General features: G+C 39.4%; 2 protein-coding genes across 4 annotated transcripts; one reads left to right on the top strand and one right to left on the bottom strand.

Moving 5' to 3' along the window:
• Window positions 1-32: 32 nt before the first annotated feature.
• si:ch211-15d5.11 (nuclear receptor coactivator 7) lies at window positions 33-10,673 on the bottom strand. The gene is given in 18 exon segments (XM_063908590.1): window positions 33-1,054; window positions 1,198-1,271; window positions 1,461-1,556; window positions 1,654-1,806; window positions 2,688-2,786; window positions 2,788-2,805; window positions 3,001-3,120; window positions 3,122-3,197; window positions 3,811-3,955; window positions 4,045-4,418; window positions 4,507-4,691; window positions 4,781-4,912; window positions 5,901-6,080; window positions 6,534-6,665; window positions 7,895-7,974; window positions 8,215-8,411; window positions 9,604-9,818; window positions 10,527-10,673. Coding segments are annotated over 17 exon segments (2,298 nt in total). The 5' UTR covers window positions 9,705-9,818; window positions 10,527-10,673; the 3' UTR covers window positions 33-918.
• Window positions 10,674-10,835: 162 nt separating this feature from the next.
• On the top strand, window positions 10,836-17,371 carry mtfr1l (mitochondrial fission regulator 1-like). 3 transcript variants are annotated; one of them, XM_063909146.1, is made up of 8 exons: window positions 10,840-11,570; window positions 12,708-12,842; window positions 12,980-13,087; window positions 13,216-13,325; window positions 13,685-13,896; window positions 14,595-14,964; window positions 15,415-15,576; window positions 15,745-17,371. In XM_063909146.1, the coding sequence occupies exons 2-7, from the start codon at window positions 12,828-12,830 to the stop codon at window positions 15,530-15,532; spliced, it is 933 nt and encodes a 310-aa protein (XP_063765216.1). In that variant the 5' UTR covers window positions 10,840-11,570; window positions 12,708-12,827; the 3' UTR covers window positions 15,533-15,576; window positions 15,745-17,371. The 3 variants fall into 3 exon arrangements, with proteins under 3 accessions (XP_063765217.1, XP_063765215.1, XP_063765216.1); XM_063909147.1 differs by having other exon boundaries at window positions 10,836-11,570; window positions 13,001-13,087; window positions 15,415-17,371; XM_063909145.1 differs by having other exon boundaries at window positions 10,839-11,570; window positions 15,415-17,371.
• The last annotated feature ends 5,113 nt before the right edge of the window (window positions 17,372-22,484 follow it).

Raw genomic sequence — 22,484 nt, 5'->3', positions numbered from 1 at the left:
ACTGCACAGTTTAACAATAAAACATACACATGTTTATAGAGTTTACATTTTCACTTGTGCTGTTATTTTTATTAACTAATCTACAATATTGTACAATGTAAGCAAAGAAGTTTGGGTTTTCAGGGAGTGTTTAACAGTTCAATTGAGACAAAATTGCAATAATTCTAGCTTTTTCTGTCACATACAGAAAGCACAGTGGTGTATGAGTAAGCACTTTAAATGAAAATAATTCAGGATAGTCCTCCATTGAATGTACAGATGCTCTTAAATTAAGAAGCTTTTCTCGAAGTGGAGCTCAAAGTGTTCGCTGAAGATTACTTCCAGTATTCATTTATGCTGTCTATGACACTAACTGATAAAAACCCATAAAAATGATTAGTGTGTGATGACGGAGCCTTTGTTTGTGAGATTTATGATGTGTGTGTGCAGTTTGGACTTTAATAAGGAAATCTAATAAGTGTGTTTGGAAAACTTCCAGCATTAACTAAACACAGTTATATGAAAGCGGAGACATGCATTAGCTTAAAATACAGCTCTACCATTATGTTTACGTGATAAAATGATAGTATATCATAAAGTAAGTGATTCACATTAAGAGACTTGTAACCTATTCCATTCAAAAACAAGGACTCTTAGAATCCAGTTCAGCTCTACATTTCACAGCTTGGCTGCCAAACCCTCAGGATAGGCTCAACCACTAAACCCCCGCCCTGGGACGTCGCGCTGTTCAAGATTTGTTCAGTTCATCAAGTTTGTTAAAATCCACAGCACTTATTCACAGGGATAAATCCAGCAGTTTGTAGTAGATTTTTTTTACATGGATGCTACCATGAAATGAATGAGAGGCTGTGTTAGTTATTTGCTCAGTGATTAATGCTGATCAGCAGAGATGTGGCAAATCTAAGAGAAATGGCCTCTTCAGCTGAATGTCCACACCTCCAGCTCCATCACTCGGAAGTCATCGGTTTCCGCAAGGCAGCAATTGTTGAAAGTGTAGCAGGGGCTGCTGCGACCCAGGTACAGATTCTCATCCAGCCACAGACCAAAGTGACCACTGCAGAAATATAGACAAGAGTAGTCAAAGAAAATAAATGACTTACATTTCTATCAATATTTCTTCACATATGTTAATAGATTCCATATAAAAGAGAGTACATATAACTGATCTCAACAAAATAACTGGTTAAAACACATTACCTGCCTCCACCAATAGCAAAGGAGTCCAAGTCTCCTTTAATAAAGAAGGAGTTCTCTCCTGTCCATCTAAAGCACTGCAGGGAAAAGACAGACTCAATCACCACAAAACTGTTTTAGTGCCACTTATCAAGTCAGAAAAGAACACCCTTTGGCATTTTGACCTTACACATAAATGTATAATTTGCTATATTTAACCAACATTCTACAAATTGGCTTAACTTAAGACATAAACACTCTGTTGAGATGGTTGTTAGCGGGCTCACCTTGAAGCGAGGATGCAACATGAATAGGAAAGTTTCTCCTGTGCCGTAGAACGTCTCACTGGGCTTCAGAGGGTGAGACAGGAAGGCCCCGAATATCTGATGAGTCACCAAAGACAGCAACAACACAATTAATACAAATAAAAGACATTACAACATCCTTAATTAATATAAGAGGTTATGTAAAGTGTGTTACCTCGTCGAGTGCATCCTTGATGACAATCAGCACAGGGGAGTCCGTTGTGCTGAGTTTTCTGTAGAGGGACTTGAGGCTGGCGCCATGACGGGACGTACTGTAAGCCAGGTGCCAGCTGTAGCCGACCGTCCTCGGGGGAAGCTCCTGACATAGCTGAGAGACATTCAAAGAGGGAGACGGTTTTTAATTAAAAGGGAGGGGGAGGAGGGAGCATAAACATGAAGAGGGCCAGATGCTGATGCCTAATCTTAACAGCAAGCAGTTCTGAAATTCACACTTTGTTGAAGTGCAAGTATTTCACTAAATGAAGACTAACTATATATATCTCTCTCTTCTCACACAGAGATTATTTTTGTTATATATTTACACCTCCTAACTCCCAGCTGTAGCCAAGTGTGTCAATAGCTGACTGAACTAACTTAAAAAAAACAAGCTTGCAAATGTATAAACGGTATTAAGTGAGGGGCACAACTTGTCATACGGACAGTTGCTGGCGTCACTCAATAAAAACAGTGTAAAAAAAACACAGCCTATTATTGGATTTAAGTATGCCTAGAATACTAAAGAAATTGGAAATATTTCATTTAGAAACCATAAAACTACACAATATACTAACACCTCAAATGGATTTGGTTTTTACTTCCATCTCTTAAACTGCATTAATACAATTATTCCTGAATCCTCATAATCAAATGTATATACATATATCTTAAATGTGGCCCCCTTCAGTGCAATTTTTATGTTACAGCTGGTTTGTATTGAAAGGGACTTCGTGTTTACATAGGTGATTTGTTTTGAATGCTACAGATGTTTCCTAGCAACCAATTTATGGATAACTAGAATCTCAAAGTTCAATTGAAACCTCAGTTAGTCATCCCTTTTGAATTAAAAAGAAACTTGGGTGAATGAAAGTTCATTTTTATATTCCACTAGTTTTGATAGGGCAACAGTATAAACAAAAAGGCTTTATTGAAAGTTAAATAGGAACAAACTGTGTGTGAAGAATGTGTGTATACTATGTGTGAGTCGCCCACCTCTTTGACATGTGAAGCTTCTAAAATGTGGCTGCTCGCTAAGATATTATTGAGTCCGTCGGGCTCCTTGTCGAAGACCAGAGTTGTTTTTTTCCCCGCTGTCCTCCATCAACACCATCTGCAAAAAAAAAAGAATACATTTAAAAACACAAGAAGCCAGTTCATCCTACAACATCAAGGGGCATTTTTTCTTCATTTGAGTCTGGAGTGACCTACCCTGAGGCAACTGTTTTCACAAACAAACCAACCTGGTCATTACCATAATTCGCACCAGTTTAGTAACAAATCTTTTTCAAAAAATGAATCTGTTTACCTCCCAGTCATCCCCTGAGCTGCGGTGCCTTTGGAACACATCCTCGTCCTCGTCCTCGTCCTCCTCTTCTTCCTCTCGGTCGTCAATGAGTACAAACTCCTCTTCGTCACGGTCCTGCCCTCTCATCTTCCTCCCCTCCCTCGAGTATGCAAAGGTCTGGTCGGGAGTGACTCAGGTATGCATACAACTCGTCGGAGCTGCATGGGGAAACAAAGCCGCCGCTCAGACATGTTTAAAGACAAACAAGCCTGACAGCTGCGTCAACACGGACAGAGACATCAGCAGCATTTAATATATTACCTTTATGAATACATTCACAGATGATTAATTCTCTTATCGACTGAGGTAGAGTTCTGATTGTGTTGTACTCAACAGCTTTCACTTAATTAAATAAAGTGTACAGCAATGCAAAATAATAAAAATGCTCCATTACCAAAGTTCTGCATTTAGTATAGTCATATTGACAATAATATTGATTATTATTAATGATGCACCAACATAAATGCAGAAATGTAATGGATTAGCCTGTTCAAGATTATTTTCACTGCTTAATATTGATGGGAAGTTTAATTTATAGAAATGCATACTTTTTCTAAATTGATTACATGTTTTGTGGGATAATTTCCAGTATGAAAGTCTGAGAGAATCTGTCTAGAAATGTGTGGAATGGAATTATTTATTAATATCAAGTGTAATTTGAACATTTGAATATATTGAAATGATACTCAAGTACAGCACTGTGAGTAAATCTCTGGCGTACCCCTTTGAATCTCTGGTTCATGAACATTTCTCTGCTTTTACGTACTGTACCTTTCTTGTGAAAGTGCAAGCCAGGCATCCCTTTTTTTAGTCGACCCCAGCTGAAGGCCTCCCTTTTTCTTTCCCGCAGACGGCTGAACCCGCAGCCGCACAAACATCAGGCTCCCAGGACTTCCTGCTGATGACCGCAGAGGCACTTAAAGTAAACAGAGAACAACAGGGCAGAAAATTAAAATTAGGGAAAAACAAAAACACGTCATAAACAGATAATGATTCAGGTCCTACCTGCAGTCTGACTCTTCACAGAGGTCTTCCCTGTTTCTTCGTTCAGCAGCAGCTCTGTCCTCACTTTACTCCCCACCTCTGGAGCTCCACAGCAGAAGGTGGCAGCACTGCTCAGGACGGCCACTCCCAGACCTCCTTCAGACAGCAACTCCGGAGGGCTGCTATCAAACTCCCTCTCAGCCTCCGCCATGTCTCTGCCCTCCACCTCCTCCTCCCCAATAACCTCTTTGGTCAGGGTCGGAGCCAGACTGGACAAATCTGATAAATCTGCCAAAGACACCAGAGACGGCACAGACTCCCGCTTTGGTTTTGGGAAGCCGCCTGCTAGGATTTTGTCTGTTTTCAACTTCTGGAACATTTTCTTTCCTTTTCTCCTATTAAGAAATACAAAATGCTTGGGTTTACTTTTTTATGTAATCTGAGTCAGTGGGTGTAGTTTAGGACGACTGAATCATTGCTGACCTCTGCTGGGACTTGTTGAAGTGAACATGCGAGATGTCAGAGAAAAAGGAAACAGATGCCAGACTGTCAACCGAGCAGGACAGAAGGTATTCCTCACAGCCGTGTTCCTTCACCAGAGCGTGTGTCTTACACGGGTCAAAGAAGATTTTATTAGATGTCACCAGCAGGATACCTGAAACCACACCCTGACAAAGATAGAAAGTGCTGGTGTTAGCCTACAGGTGTCTACAGGTGTAGAGAACAGAGATCAGAGTGAAGTGTTGTTCACACCCACCTTACGGTCTGTGATGTGGCGGCAGAACAGTTTGAGGTACTGCATGGCCTCCGGTCCCTCCGCCTGGCAGCACTCTGGCGGCAGAGCCAATAAGCAGAGCTGTCCGTCAGGCATCGGCACTGCCTCCACATCCTGTCAGCATCACAAATTTGATCAGCATCGACAAAAACATGTACATCTTGGAGTTGGAATGAATAACCGGCAACAATTAACTAAGCATTTCAGTCATTTTTAAGATAAAATTCTGAATTTTTAAGGGATCAAGCATTTACAAATGAACATATTCACCATTTTCTTTGTCGCTCTGTATTGTGATAGGCTGAGTATAACTTGTGGACTGTTAGTTGGGCATAACAAGCAATTTAAATAAGGTAACCTGGGATATTGTGAAGCTCCATATTATAAATGAATTATAAAGCGTGGGGGCATTACTAATCACTGAAAATAATCCCAGTTGCAGCCCTTAAAGAACAATTCCACAGCATTTTATATAATCTTTTTATATTTAAGTATGTTTATATCACTTTTGTGATGAAAAACCATGTTCTCCATTAATGAAAGAGTTCCATGTTTAATGTGTCAGAGTTGCATGCTTGCTCGCTGCTGTAATTGTTCAATCAAATTCAGTCTTCGCTCAGCGCTGTTTTGTTTTCATGACTGTGTTTTGTTTTGTTGCTTGTTTCCATGGTAACATGTTATTTTTATTTTATAGTAAAGTCACCCAGGCTCATTTTTTCTTTGTCACCACTACTAACTAATAACTGGAAAAGAATGCATGGTGATCCCATTAATGTTATACACTCTGTTCAACTACCAATGTGCATCTGTCTGCACTGCTATTGATGACAATTCTTTATTAAATAAAAATAAGTAGTTACTGCAGCCGTTGGGTAAATTCAGTGTAGTCAAAACTATAATGTATTCATCTGAAATAAAGTGTTGAAGTGAGTGATGCATGAGGTCAGCGATGTAATACAAAAAACCTTGTAGACAGCTTTCTTCTTTTTATATGATTGTGGCATATAACAAAAATGTTTTACTCACATGTAACAGTATTTATTACAAAAAAAGGCAAAGTGAGCTTGTCGAACATGCAGTGAGAAAGTTGTTTTTTTCCTACCAGTAGTTTGTCATATTCAGCCTCTGGGGAGGGGGGCTGGGGTGAAACAGCGAGTGTTTCCAAAGAGTCCAGATCAGCGTTCACCTCCCGCTTCAGTTTAGGATCAGAGTCCGAGTCCAGTTCTGGTTGAGAGGATCCTTGACCGATGGAAGTGTTTTTTCCCGTCGGTACGACAAGCTGCTTCAGAATGGAAGTCATGATAAGAATAGCTCTGACATTGAAATGGATACAACCTGCTGACTGAATGACTACTTCCTCTTTCTACAGGCCTGTATTTCCCTATTTGTCTTTGTTTGTAGTCACATCGAGGCTACATGTCACACATGAGGGTTGTGGTGGGGCTCAAGGCATATTATTACAGCTTTATGGCATTTCGAGTTTGCTTAAAGGTTAGGATTGGGGGTGAGGTATTTATGCCTGAAAAGGGTTTAAGATGGAGCAACACACTTCTTGTCTAAAGCCAAATACTTGCAGCTTAAGTATTTGGGCAGATAAAGGAAATATTGTGTTTGCAGATATTGTCAACATCAAGCAAAAAAACTGTGTAAGCATGCAACGCACTCATCAAGTTTGTATTTTATGCATGGACAAGGATCGAATTGACACTTTCAGGGGCCAAAAGTTGACTCTTACTTCTCTAGTGATGAGCGTAGCTGTCGCAGAGTGTACATTTGAAGATTTGTCCATTTTCCCCTCTTTTGCTGAGAAGGCTTTGTTACTGTTGAACTGTGACGAGATGCTGAACACCGTGTCCACAGGGAGACCCTGAAACACAAGAGCAACAGGGGTTCAGCAGGGGTTCAAATCTGATCAAACATCAGATATTAATAAGTGTTTCTGTCATACATAAGATGGTTTTGCATCCATCTTCATGCAATAAGTAGCCTATGTAATAAATCTTTCAGTTGTGCAGAAGCATATTACACTGAAGATCTCTTCTAACTTCTACTTTAATATAATTATGGACCCAAAACCCACTGCTATTTATTGTGCTGAGCATACTCTGTGTATTCACTCTAAATCAACTCAAATGGTTACCAATCAGATCAGTTTTAGATGGAAACTTGTGAATAAATATCTAAAAGTAGAAGAGTTCACGATTTTAACAGTAGGCGTGAAGCATCACTTCCACAACTGTCATCCACTGACAGATGGATCCATTGACCTAAATTAGATCACTGTAGCTTGAAAGATTATTTGACCACAGAAAAATTGCTTTTGTGTGACTGTGTGGATATGTTTGGAGCTCTGTTTGTGCTTGTCTTGGCATAAACTGTGTGTGTGAGTGTTTCTACATAATTATACTATAAATGTGGATTGTAATTATCCCTTTAAAAAAACATGCATTCCTTGATCAAGAACAAAGACATGCGAACAAGAGTTCTAAAAAAAGCAGGATGTGCAGAAAAAAGCTACTGTCAATTTTAACATGCACTAATTAAAAAAAACCTACAAAATAACCTTCCAAAGAAAGGAAGATTTGAGAAAATTGCTTAAATAAAGTAAAAAGTACTGACACCCTTTCAAGATTCATGATAACATAGAGACTTACAGGCATTTAGAAAACAAAATCATATCATATCTATCGCATAGCTATCATATTTAAGATGTCTGCACCAAAATAAAAACAACTAGCTGAGAAATACCTTTGAATAAACATCTGAAGATACATTCCTCCGGTTGTATTTGTTGTATAGGCTCTGAAAAAGACCTTGTTTTCCCATGGCGACGGTGAACAGCTCTGACAGCTCAGACACTCACATATGAACCTTGGACGCTCTTTGTCCAACTCTTTTATGACCATGAATTGTGAGACCAATTACCAGCTGCAAAATGCTGGCTCTAACATAACTAATCATTAAAAAATTGCAGCAATAAATCCTTTACCTTTCTCTCGCTTCCCAACTTCTCCTCTGACTACTCCCAAAAGCTCTGTTTCTCAATGCACACAAGAAGTACAATTAAGTCTAAAAAGCCAAAAACACGTGACTCACCCGACTGCTTGTGCTGTCACCTGATGGTCCAGTCATATGCTCTTGCTTCACTGCAGTATTGTTAAGGTCCCATGCAGTCCCTGTGAGAGAAAAATCAATTTCTGTCAAAATGATGCTTATCAACACATTTTTTTACAGGAGTATTGCACTACAGCTCTCGTCTGCCTTTCCACTCTGTGTGAAAATAACTACGCAAAAACATGAAACTGCCAACGAACTCAGCATGAGAATTATAAAATGTAAATGAAATCCAAAAGTTTGCATATACTTAATGCAAACTGCCTGCTCCCTTCCTAGCATATTGAACCCTGCATGTGCACCTTGCAGGTAGTACTGCCGCAGTTTGGGGTTTCTGATGTGGGGGGTGTGGTTGAGAGGTCGGCCCACAGTGGGCTGGAGCTGACGCTGGCTGCTGGCCACAGGCTCCTGCATCATACGGGCCTGAGGTTGATTCTCCCAGGGACGTTTAGCAAACTGTGGAGGCTGAGAGACGCCAGGAGGAAGCTTGGAACCCAGCCTGAAAGAGAGCAGAGAAAAACTGATAAAAATCAGACTATATTTAGGTAGGTTACGCATCTACACACACAGTTGGTATTGATACTAAAATATTGAAAGCAAGTGTTTTGCTTGACAATATATCCTTAAAAAATCCCATATGTGAATCTTATCTTGATTTCTCTGTGCTGAAGATATAAACTTTACCCATTTACTTATGTAATCTCAGTTAATGATGTCATCAAGTGATATTTTGTGGTGAAATGCAACTGTTTTAGTGACCAAATATTTCTTTCTAGCACAGTTGTGAACAAATAAATGTACTTTATTCCATTAAAGTCACCATATGATTTATCTTGAATGGTGGTAGTAATATGGTACAATTTATTCACAATCTATAAAGGAAGGAACATTTGTTCATCAATTACAAAATCTCAACAGTCTTTGCTACAGGTTCAAAATCACAAGGGGGTGTCTATAATACATTATTTTACTGATGAATTACATCCATTCATCAATAATTGGTTGGTTTATAAAATAACACAAATTAGTGAACACTTTTCGTCACATTAGCAATTGCTTTGTTTGTCTAAAAACACTGAAAACTGACAACAGATCACAACAGAGAAAACCAGCAAATGCACACATGTTGATAGCCAGCAACATCATTTAAATTCATCCACATCTCACGGTCTTGATTCAGATTCTTGGATTTACTATTAGAGAGATAACTCCTGCACATAAACTGCTCCTTAGGAATGAATGCCCATGCTACAATATTAACTCTATTTCAAGTTGGATTTTCCCTTTGACAGTAGGGATACAAGGATGAATTGGTTAGAGGATGTGTATGGTAAATAATTGCATAGGCCAGCATTCACAATCTGATCAGAGTTATTTATAAGGGGAGTGGGAGTTGTCTGGGTCTGCATGATGGCTTGTTGCTGTCATAGCTTTCACCCACATAATGCTTTTTGACAGTGACAGTTGATAAAAACCAGTTTATGGAAATGTGGATTTTGTGCTAACAGAGTATTCCTGTTAGCATTGTAGTCTGACATGACAGATGCTTAGTGTTCATCTGGACATATTACCCCTCTTATTCAAATAATGAAGTTACTGTATATCAAATTCCAGCCAAACACGTCACATGTCTATTTAAATTGTTTTCCTTTTTTTTTTCGTCCAGTAATCCACATATTTACAGGCCTGACCTGGTCTTGACGTTGCCAAAGTAGCTTGTCCTGGTCTTGTCCCTCTGGGGCTCGCAGTCCTTGGCTCCCCGAGTCTCCGGCCTCCTTACAGACTGAGCCATTTTCTTCGTCTTCTTTAGTATGAGGCTGGCAGTGGTGGCAGAGGGATGAGCGGATCAGCTGTCATCCTTCCTCCTCCTTTTATTCCCCTTGCCTACCATTTGCCCCAGTTACACCTACACAAGACAGGAAGTCATATGATGTGGGCTGATTTTTACAAACAACTAGGAAGAGGGAGGGGGAAGCAATGGTTAAACTTCTACTTGCACCCACATGACACCATAAGGAGGAGAGCTAGACATTTGCAGAGTAATGAAGTCAGGATGCCAACGAGATGTCTCAATATAGAGACATATAATTGTGTATGCTAACAATCAATGTGTCTATGTCAAGCTCCAAGGTGTCAGACAGGGCAGTTTGCACTTCCACAATATCTTAATAATTCTATAAACATGTATTATATTATCACACATCAATATGATCCAGGTTCTGCATTTAAGTATTTTTTACTGTGCAAGCTGCATTGAATAAGGCAATGATAACATCAACACATAGGAATGCATTTTAGTACATTCCTGCAAGAGCTTAATTCAGCCACTCATTCAGAATAACAATGAGATTAGCATGTCATACCTGAATAAACCATAACAACAATATGAGCCAGTGATTCTGCATGATTAAAGCCATCTTGCTATAATTCACATGTAATAGATTTAAATAATGATAAAAATGTGCTTCCTTTAAATGCCAGTCGTGCAATAACCACCGTGGAGGAAGTAAGCGTTTGAGCCGACATTACAGGATGACCGAGACTGCTGCTATGGTAGAGAATATCAGCAGCTCATCAGAGATGGCAGCGTCATGTGAAAAGTACGTTTACTGACCTGTGTCTTGCCCAGGGATGGGGACGGGTACGGTCATGCGAGCGCGCCCTCATATTGCAGTGTTATGATATCACTGCAGACAACAGTGACTAGTTCATTATTCAAGCCCCGCCCACTTATTCGAAGGCGGTCGTGCCGATTATCAAGATAATAATCCCCCGGCCGGCTGTGAGCAGTGAATGCGGAAGTATATGGGAGTGATTCATCTTGTGTTTTCAGAAAGATCTAGATCTCCTCGGAGATTAAGAAATTGATTTATTTTCTGTCTCTTTTTCTTTTTAAACGTTTCTCTAGTCATATGTTATCTGCTAACAATTTTATATAGCCCTCGGTGATTTGAAAAAAGAGACTTATCTGCATGCAGAGCTCTAAATTTCGTCATTTTTGGGTTTCCATGCATATAAATCGAGATATTTTCGGAAACACCTAGGCTAGTTGTTGCTGGGGATTAGCATCGAATAATATAGCAAGAAGATCATTTTATTACATTTTCCGATGTGAATTAGAGCTGCATATACCCATTATTTCCATTACGGATGAATCTGCTGGTAGATTGTCAATGAGTAATTGTTTAGTCTAAAAAACGTGGCCATCACAAATGATAACCTGTTTAGTTTAATACCATTATATATGTCCAAGACAGCAAGAAATACTCTTATTTAAAATGCTGGAATCAGAGAATATTGGAATTGTTTCACTGACTGCTTGAAAAATGAAAATAATAATCAACCAAATTATTGCCATTTTAGACCAGTTTATCGTATGATCTCATAACGTTACACAGCTCTTAAGTAAAGTTACAGTTTTTTCGAAAGATATTTTGAGTTTATCATGAAGTCTGGGGTTGTATCCTATATTCTGCACTGCTCGCCTAAACCTCAAGAGGGCGCTCTGTACAAGGAAGCTCCCGGTGCTCCAGCCAATCAAATCACAGGAAAGGGAGGCACAGGTTTCCGGCCTGTTAAGCAAAAACACAACTCAGGTCTGAAAGACGAGGGGGAGAAGCTGCTGCTCGTAAATAATTCAACGGCTCCGCTTTCTAAGGTACAGTCCGAATCTACCGTGAGTTTTGCAATTGCAGCGTTAATTGCATTTTGTAAGGAAAAGAGAAACAGTGAAATATGGTGGTGTCAGTCTACCGTTGAGGGTCAACCAGGGGGCCGTTATTGGGGATGCTAAAGCTAACTGACGGTCACTGTGGTTTTGCTCCCCGTAGTTACCGAGCGATGATGAACCGAACCAAGCTTTACTAATCACTGTCATATAATATGCCTGTCTTTCATCGTGTATCAACGGTGACATTTAGGTACAGCAAACTGTAGCCACATAATCAACAACATTTTGCAAACCTAACCTAGCCGTCCAACATGTCAGCTGTTAGTTAGCTAACTGCTAGCTATTTTAGCACTGGTGATAGTAACTCTGCTCCTTCTTGTGTTGATGTCATCACGGTAAAATGATTAAGTCGTTCAAGCATTATCTAGCCTTAGCTCTCCAAACCCTTCAATATGCGTTTGTATATCATTTATTTTGTGTGTTTGTCGCAAAATTGCGGAAGGTTTCGTCCATAATTAAACCATCAAAATATGATAATACTTTTTTTTTTCCTTTATTGCTTTCTTTACAGGGTGTATTTTACAGACGGTGAAACATTTATGTCCCTTTTAAAGAGAACAGTGCTGAAAGGGGGACAGTCCAAATTATAATCAAACAGATTATGCCTCCAGTTTTGAAATGTAACTTAACCATTTTTCCCAGCCTTTGAGAAAAAGCAGACCTCTTTAAGATAAATCTTTGTCATTCTTTTAAAAAATTGCCTAATGTGTGAAAGGCTATGCTTGGTGTGTATCTTTCCAGTATGAATACCCTACCCTATTATTGCTTAAAACATAATGATTTCAGTAAAACTACATTTAAAAGAAATAAGTGTTATATTGTTAATTGCTTGCTGTGCAAATAATCATTTAAATAATCACCCAGTAATACCCATTAAAGTGATATACATACAAAGTGACTGAACTGTGTCCCCCTCATGCATCTAACTTGAAAACTATGAAAACGTTTCTTGTCTAGTGAATCCGTCACAAAAAGTTTTGTACCACGCTATAATTTTCAAACAATTCCCCTTTGTGCTGGTGGGTGTATTAATGCAGTGTCGTTCGTCTGCTTGTCTCTTAACAGAAGTATTCCCTCATTTATATTCCAAGAGTTGGTATCTACACTGACATGGCATCTGTCCACTAAACTGCTCTGTCTTCAGCCACTGCGAGCACCAACCATTGCTGTGCAACCACCATCACCATGGAAACAGACACAGTACGTTTACATCCTGTCTTATTTCTTTACTTAATGCCATTTAACTTAACACTGTATTTCTCTTTCATGACTCTGCACAAATTAAAAGTTAGATATTAAAGTTTAATGACAGGACTTTTCTATGATATACTTAACAGGAAGTTATTCCTATCTGGCAGAATAAGCCTCATGGATCTGCTCGCAGTTTTGTGAGAAAAATTGGCTCCACTCTTCCACTCAGGCCTCCACAAAGGGCATGTTTCCAGGTAAATATATGATCCTTTAAGGCCTACATGTAGTTCTTTATCTCTTTAGTATGTATGGTCTTCTATTCCTTGCAGTAGAAAATCTATTGTTTGCATATACAACATTAGCTTTTGTCCTTTTGCATTAGGAACTCCCGGGCCTGCCGCCTCTTCGGCCTATGGAAGGCCCTATGGTTCCTACCTTGGCAGACATAGCCTGGATTGTCGCCGATGAAGAAGAGACATATGCCAGAGTGCGGTAAATATCCAGTAATGCCCTAATAGACAACCACTAAGGTTATGGAGTTGTGCCAAGTAACTGATCGATAACTGCATTATCCTGCAGTCGCCGTACTTCCATCATGGTTTCATGCTGAAAATTGCAGCTGTAGTGAGTGGCTTAAACTGACCATTATTATTAACTAAGATATGTGTTCTGTGTGGTGCAATTGTATTGGGCTGAACCTAAAAAGGATCTGCTTGTCAAGTACTGATTACTGTTGCATATACTGAAGAGTATGTATAGGCAAAGAGAGAGACATCAGATGACATCCAGTATACTCCATAAAATTAAGATTACTGTTCAGTAACAATGATCATCCTCCCTTCTCTTTCCAGGAGTGACTCTCGTCCTCTAAAACACGAATGGCGGCCCACGCCTCTCCTGGTGCTCCACAGGAACTCATCCGTACCCAACTTCCGCCGCGAGGGTAAGCGGGTGGAGGGGCTCAGGAAGCCTGGGGTGACGGCAATGAACCGGACTACTGCCCTGCAGGACGAGCTCAGCAGACTCCGTTCACAGATAGCCAAAATTGTGTCAACTGACTCTGGTAGGTCACCAAAGAAAAATGAATGTGAACAGAATATAAACTTGTCCAGTGTAGAGTTTGGACTTAGTGTTTGAATAGTGTATAAACATTTATGGAGACAACCATTTACACTTGGAAATAAAACAAGGATTTATAATGCTGTTCAGAACATTGTAGATTTTCAGATTGCTTTGTGTCACTGATGTACTCCCTTCATGTGAGACTGATCCCTTTGTTGCCCAGTCAGCTGGCCTGATTCTTTTTAAGCTCTTCGATGCTAAGATATCTTGGCATCAGTTTGTAGGTCAGTGGCGATTGTGTGTCACACGTTGAACATTTTACCTGGGGTATCAAGAACAAGTGTCACATATTCACATGCATTGCTAGAGATTTTAAGCGTACTTGAATAAAAAAACTATTGTTTAGATAGCTTGCTTTCTTAAATCTAGTGTCATGGGTTTCCAAACCGATGATACTGTTAAGCTGTGAGGTTGGTGAGGCCATACTAGAAGCATCTGGGCTTTCATGGAAGGTGTACAACAATAAACGCTCTCTCATAAAAAAATATAATACTGCTTGGGGAACTTTATTGATTGTAATTTGAAGTACAAACACTGTAAACAACTCTAGCATACCTGTATACAACATTCAAATCAACACTTAAAAGTGGTATAACTCGCCCTGTTATTTATCATAGTCAAACTTTTTTCCTTCTTCAGGCTCAAACCCCCTGACCCCCGACCTGCTCTCCCCAGACGACACGAGTATGAGCTTCTCCATGGCGCCTTTTGAGACGGCGCCCTACCAGCCGGCCGCCACTGCTGCCGCTTCCTTTGTTATCAGTGATGTCACAGAAGAGGATGAAGAGGAGGAGGAAGAGGAAGATGTGATCTCTGTCCTGTCAGAGCTAGTCCCTGACCCTCTGCCACATGTTTCCATGACGGCATCAGCAACCTTCGACCTGGACAGACCTAGCATGGATTTCCGGGAGGCAGAGGAGGATACAGTGTCGCTCTCAAAGTCCACCAGCTTTGCTGATGTTATGGACATCCTGAAGGACATGAACCGCATGAAGATGAGCAAAGACAGGTAAGAGTTGACGCACCCGTTAACAGCCCCGATAAAATTTTGGGGATTTTGTTGTCCGAGCATTTGATTTATCCACGGCTGTGTTTATTCCAACAGATACAACAATTTATAATTAGCTTAAACAAATATTTCACCTACTGCAACTTGGACAATGTACTACTCAATAGAGGGATTGTTATGAAATATTGATAATTGTTCAAACCTATTATTTTTCATTATAAGTCAGAGGATAGACTAATAGGCCTTCACTAAGTCATATTGACCAAGCACTACAAGACTGGTATCCATTTTCCCATCTCAGTGTTTGAAAAGAAACCAAATATGCATATTTACTAAAATGCCTACTGTAGTTTTAAAGAAAATACCCATTGATATGCTAATATTCCTACATGAAGTGAAAATAACATTGTGTACCCTCTCATACGTGTTTTCATTCTGTTGGGTGTGCAGGTACAACAGAGGCTGTACGTCCCTCAGGGAGGAGGACTCGGCCTCTCTTATTTCAGAAGCTCTGAGGAAAAAGTTTGTCCTAAAAGACGAAGATACTAACGCTTTGAAACGGAAGTAGACTGATCACATGTTTATCGTCAATACCCGATCCTGCTGCTCCATGTAAGTCAGAATAGGATTGTGGAGTAGTTTGTTTTTTATATTTTGTACAATGAGACCTTGAAGTCATGTGGTAGGTTATCATTGGTTATGTATTCAGTGGCAAAATGTTTAAGCTCACTTGTGGGTTCTTAGTTTGTGTTGTTTCTTTCTCTCCCTCGTTATTTTTAGGCCTTTGCCCGTGGATTATGTACCAATGGACCCACAACCTCTCTCCTCAGACCCAAGGCAATAGCTGTCTGCCAGAGCTAGAACAAAAACAGACACTTGGTCCCAGACTTTCCAAACCAAATGTGAGCCTCACAGTGCTGCCGTAGTGTAAGGTGCAACTGAAAAACTCAGTAAAATTAGTAATCGGTTTCAGCACTGCTCTGCATAATTGCATCTAGTTTATTTACTCTCTGAAAAAATGGCTTTTAATTTACTTTGAAACAGGTTGCTGCCCGGGAAATGTTCTCTTTGTTCAGGCTGTATTGATTTTAGTTTCTTTCTTGTTTTTATTTCGCTATAGCTCATTGTCCAACCCGCTATAAAGAATCCTTTGTTCCTTTTGAATTTTCTACAGAAGAAATGCAACAAAACATTTTCCTTTCAGTTGTCAAGAAGTCATTTAACATACTTGCAAATACTTCATGTGCAAACCACATTGTGTGTGTCTGTGTGTGTCTGTGTGTTCGTGTCTGTGTGTTCCACTGAGCCTTGTATGCCTGTCCTCTTGTTTGTAATGCACACTTTGATTGATAGTCGCTGAATCCCACAACACTGATTTTAAAACCCCAAACTGAAAGGAAAATAAATATGCTGATGATATCGTTTGAACTGTGTGGTGTAGAAATATAAAATAGGGAAATGTGCACCCTTCATTAGCTGGGTTTCAAAAAAGGCGATTGACAGATGCAAGCATGTACAGGTCTTTTTAGGCCACACATTTCCCCCCTGTGTAGATTGTTTTTGTGTACTATCTTAAACCCCTTATAATGATGCAACATTAAAGAGGGCTTCTACATAATTCTGTATGCAGTTGAAAAAAAGCCATTGGTGAAATGCTTGTGTGGTCATGATGAATATTCTGGATAACAGATCTATTGCCTTTTTTCCGAAGCTTGCTTTTATTCCCATATTAGTCAAAGTGCCATGGGTTTGCATTCTTCAGCCCATCACTCATTGCCTGCTATTTCCTGAATGTGCCCTCCATCCTCTTCTTTCCAACTTCTTTCCCACTGTGTTTTTATTTTGCAAACATACCAGTTGTGTGTGGTAATGAGGAAGGTTTTTTAAACCCCTCACATAAAAAATACTTGCTGTTTACCCTCTTACGTCACTCCGACTCTGTGTTCTATCACATTTTTGCCTACATTACTGGGAGTACTTCGGTGTAGCTTTGAAGTGTGAGAAATTGAGCTTCGTGAAGACTGAAACAAGATTGTCCCCATCTGTGTGTCTCTGTATGCAATGGAGGTGAAGTATCGAGCTTGAATTGGCCTTTCACTTGTCTGTTGAAGTCAAGAGGAGAACATGGAGATGTGCTAGTTTAAATATATTTTGTGTCTGTACTCAAGACGTTGAACCTTACAGCTTAGTCTAACAACCGCTTCACTAGTCCCGGTAATAAGTTAACAGAGAATTTAGTTAATGAGGTTTTCCAAAGGGAATTTATTGACTTTGTTTCTCTTGTTTGTCAAGGGTTTCTAACCATTGTACCTCTGAGTAAGGTTGAGCCCACCACCAACGTGTGTATGTTTATTTTTTTGTCATGTTAGGACTTGTAAATAAAGATTGGCTGATGTTTTGAAACTAACTAATGTTTTTTATCTGTGAAGTCAACGTGTTCTTGTAGTGCAAAGTGTCACCACATGGGGGCAGTACTTGTGAACAAAGGAATACTTAGTTTAATTTACTGAGCAATTTAGATGTCCTTCCTATGTCACAAACCTCTACATATGCAGCTGATTTCAAGATACTGGTGGGTCAATTAATATATTTGAATGAGAATTACATGTCAAATATTATACTTAAATAAACATTTGTAAAATAATCTACTAGTGCTTGTTTAAAAATATAATATAATAATAATAATCACAATGAAAATACTGAATAGCAACGAATAACATGAAAATTCACTTCCATCACTAACCTTTTTTTTTTAGCTGTATGAAACCCCACAGACGTAGCATGATGTTCATCTTCACTTCAAACCACGGGGGCCTGCACTTGTGTGTCTAATTTTCGAGGATTATTGTTAACCCACATTTCCATCTCCACTTCCTGTTCATTCCCGAGATGATTCGGCCCCTCTGCGAGTCACAGGCTATTTTCTGTTACAGTCCTTGGCCTACTTTCTCCCTCTTTACCTTCAATAATGAACTCTCTACCTATTTTAGACATGGAAATGTCTGTAGAGAGCTCATTTAATAGGGCTCAGAGTCAGAATTAGGCTCCTATAAATACAGGCCTGTATTCTAAAGTCACATTGGCACCTTTTCATCACTATAACACTTCTGATAACAATTTTAAAGCAGGTTAATAGGACGCGTGAATGGACAGTTACTGAAGGTTTATTGGAGCTTTGGAATTGCCTCTCTCAACAACATGACATAATTTCAAAATGGAAAAAAGGACAGCTTCACCTTTTTTAAACTGGACCATAAAATAGATCTGGATTAAAGTTATGGTGCTATCTGTAGAGGAACCCTGCAAGCATGTGGCTAAAAAAATAATTATTTCTGTATGTTCTCCAATTCAAATGGAAACACAATTTGGTAGAGAGCACACATCAACTTATTTAGGACTTTAAAATAAACCCCTCTATACCTGAATTTGTACTTTTTTTCTGACAAGTATTTCAGATTAACTCTGTGTTGCAAGTCATCAACATAGTCCCACCTGCAGATGTGTCTCTTAATTGTTCTCCTCTGTAGTTGGTCCAACTTCACACCCACCACATGACGAGATAGCACCAGCCAAGTTTCCACTCAGTGATAAGTGGCAGTGAAGCAGCAAACACGCCAACAGGTAGCATATCAGTCATACTGACTGGTCAGCGAGGGTCCTCCATCTCCCTGAGCCTCAGAGCTTTTTATCATTGTCTCCTTATGTTGCTGGAAGCTCTTCATAAGGTGAACCGTCACAGGAAACACAAAATTCTCTACATTGTCCTCGATGTTCTCTAATGCTGCCCAGAGTCTGCCACGTTCCAAGCCCATTTGTCACTTTCAGGAACAAAAACAATCAGAATAATTGCTTTTTGTTTTCCCTGTCATGAGAGGTTTTTACCTTCAACAGAAACATGGTTTGATTGATCTGTGTGACAAACGCGTTGAGTACCACTGCAGCAGGGAGGGTCATAGGGAGCTACAGCTGAGCTGGAGCGAAACCAGAGGAGCACAGATCTATCTATCACTCTCATAGAGCAGGTGTTACAGAAGACATGTCGCAGTGAGCATTATTTATTGGCATATTTCTTGGAGTGACAGTAGATGCCTTCATTTGTGGTTAACATTTTAAGGTCCTGAAGTATCAGTCTGAGTTTAAAACAATGTTGGAAGATAAAAATGTGTTTTCCCAACATTACACTTGTAGCTTTCCAGATAGCAGAATACAAATGAATCACCAGGGAAATATTGTCAGACAGAAGCCTTACCCTAACCCCTGACAAAGAAAACAATTTGAAGGCACTTTATTGATTAAATGTTTTATCATAACCTTTAAAATGATGAATGCTGATTCACCAATTATCTAAAAGGGATTTTATTTTATCGGGTATGTGTTGAATGTTATCCTAATTCACTTGCCTTTAAACATCCAGTATTTTCTTTGTATTTATTGGAAATATATTTGCAATTTCCTTCCAAATAGTGCAATAGTGCTTTATTTAAAAGAAACATACACATCCCTGAATTGGTTTTATTTTGTTGGAAACTTGGCAGCATATTTATTAAATGTTGGAAACATTTTGGCCCTTGGATGTATAATTCAACAATGTGGATTTTTCAACCTTAAGTACAAAGTAACCACAATGTTTACCCAACGCATTTAGCTATCAGGGTCCTTTTTTTAACACAAGAGTTTAGCAAATAGTTTCCTTAGTGTGGTTATGAAGTTTTAGAGTGGATGGCCTTCAACTTTGGAATAAGCAGAGGAAATTCCAGAAACTGAATTCTCTGTGCTTCATGATCTTTAAAACACAAGTCTGTCCTCCTCATTATCCTCATGAAAGCCAAGAGCTACCCTGTTCATCCAAATACTGTTAAATACTCATCACCCTCTTTATTTGACAGCAAAAGCCAATTTATACCAATTGGGAGATATGTAAACTGTTGCAATATGTCTAGTGTTCACAGCTAAATGAGCCTGTTTCTCATTTCAATTGTTTTCCGAAATAGCGAGATAATTTCCAGAATGTGTAAACACGTAACAGCTTTTTTGTGTTACTGTCTGCTTGTTGAGTTTGAGTGTCATCTCCCATGTTGTATCGTAGCAACAACTAGCTAAATGAGTGGATGACAAGGGTCTGGGGGTAGACAAGCGCTGCATCTGCTGCTCCCACTGACCCTCCCCCAGTGTCACCCACGCATCCACCCACGTCACCAAGACACAAAACTAACACTTATGACTCACAACAGGAACAGCTACACAAGAGCGGCTGCAGCTCCACCCTGTTGTTTCTATTTCTGAGCCTTTCTAGCATTTCTGTCTATAAGTGGGTTGCCCTCTCACCATGATTGCTTTGTGATGCAAAGTAAATTGCGTCGATAAGTGGAAGTGTTGAGGGCACTTGATAGCAGGAAAGACAAGAGTGGTACCTTCTCATGTAACCATCGGTAGGAGAGAGTGGCCAACTCTTTTGCTCTGAAATGTCAAGATAAAGTCAGAGTAGGATAGGGGAAGTAGTAATTGTATAAAATAAATCAATGAGAATGGCGTTATGACGGGGGATTACAGATTAGGCTGATGGGTTCACATTAGGACACCACAGCACCCAGATATCTGGGCTGTGTTCATATCCATCATTTGACTCTGTTAATTGGAGCAAGTCATTTTCATGGCGTTGTTTCAGACTGCCAGCCTCTTTTTGAAAATACAGTAAATTGAGGAAAGAAAAATGATCGTACTGTAAGTTCATGAAATTCCACCCAAGGAAAGGGAGACATCGCAAAGATGCACTTTGTCTTTTGACCTCATATCAGAGTCATGTTTTGATAAGCAATAGTCCTGATGGTACCCCAGTATTATGGCCTGTGTGGTAGCCATTCATGAATGATGCAGTACATCGACATACATTTGTGAAATAGTGGTTGAATTACATGTTGGATTTTCAAAAATAGACTAATGTTTTTCTTTCACTGCCACAGGGGATTGAATAAACAAATACATGAGCTGCTATTTTATAGTTTATCTAAACATTTTAACTTAACCTAACCCATTTTAACCAATTAACACATGTATAATGTATGACCAAAAATCTTTAGAGCCATGAGCAAAATGTCTCCAGGGCCAAATTAACCTACTGGGCCCAGGGGAAGAATAGCTAGGCACTTCAGTTTACTGTGCTTTAGCTTTAAATATTAACATACACATTTCTTGATAAATAAAATAACCACAATTACTACAAGACATCATGAGGCCTTCAATGCTGATACCCACTTTGCCTCTGAAAAAAAGCCTTTCTTAATTTGAGGGTATGGAAGGTGGTGCTTTAAAAGCAGCAACCAGAAATGAAACAACTGTTGCAAAGTATATGATTAAAGGAAAAACCAGACTATAAAAAACTGCAGAGTATGTCTCTATTGCATCTGATTGGCAGCACTGAAGAAGAGATTTCTTCAGGTTAATGATGGGTATCTCCAGGACAGTGAAAATTCGTATCAATCAAAGGCAGCTGAGAAACAGGCTGCTAACTAGCTCCCTTGTTACCACAGGAATTGGCATAGCAGCCAATAGAGCCATGTTTCAAGGGGATTAACAGCACGGTTGGATCCCGTCTTTAATAAATCTGATTTTTTGGCTGAACCGACCCATGGTATAAATAAAACATCTCACTTCAGGCAAACAATGTGAACAAAAACCGGTGGTTCTGCATGAATTGCATGTTTGATGAAGTGTGAAGCAAATGATCAAACTTTAGTTTTAAAATACAACTGTCAGGTGAAGGCTTTTGATCCAATAATCTCGAAATCAAGAATTAATTTAAAGATTTACATCTTTGATATGTAACAAATGGACTGAGAACCACAGACAGAACATCAGTTATGTCAGCTCTATCCTATACAATGGTGGCGATGTATTAAAGTGTTATGAAGCATATTGACTGCCGTACATTTTTTAAAATATAGTTTTGTACGGAGCATCTGGTCATGTTTTTCTGGCATTAATTATTTGATTTGTTAACTAATTGATTCATCGAGACAAAAAATAAATAAAACGTTAATAACTAATAACTAAACGCTACTTATGTGAGACGATAATTCATGAAACAAATTCCTCTGAATTTACAACACATTTATAAATCATGTTCAAAGATAAAACCTAGAAAGGCAAAACCTCTTTAGCTCTGACATAAGGTCATCCTGCCGGAGTTGTGACGCTCTCATGAGGAGGAGGATCAGCTGTGCTGTTTTTAGTCTCTGCTGTCTCATTTGCTGTGAACAGCTGGAGACCAGTAACACATGGGGGGTCAGTAGGCTACTGCCTCATCCAGTGCAAAAACAATAACGATGAAATGATCCACCAATCTGTACACTCGATTTAATAAGTGTCTTGTGAAGGGAGTGCTTAAAATGTTTGTTAAGGTGATAATAAATCAGCTAACATGCTGAGAAAACGTTTGCATTTAAAACCTTTAGTGTTAATATCAACGTTCCTTCTGAAAGTTTGACGAGATGATCATCACAGACAAACAAGAGGGTAGTGTT

This window comes from Eleginops maclovinus, chromosome 19 (genome assembly GCF_036324505.1).
Source record: "Eleginops maclovinus isolate JMC-PN-2008 ecotype Puerto Natales chromosome 19, JC_Emac_rtc_rv5, whole genome shotgun sequence".
NCBI classification, from domain to species: domain Eukaryota; kingdom Metazoa; phylum Chordata; class Actinopteri; order Perciformes; family Eleginopidae; genus Eleginops; species Eleginops maclovinus.
This window is presented reverse-complemented; position numbering and strand designations above follow the sequence as displayed.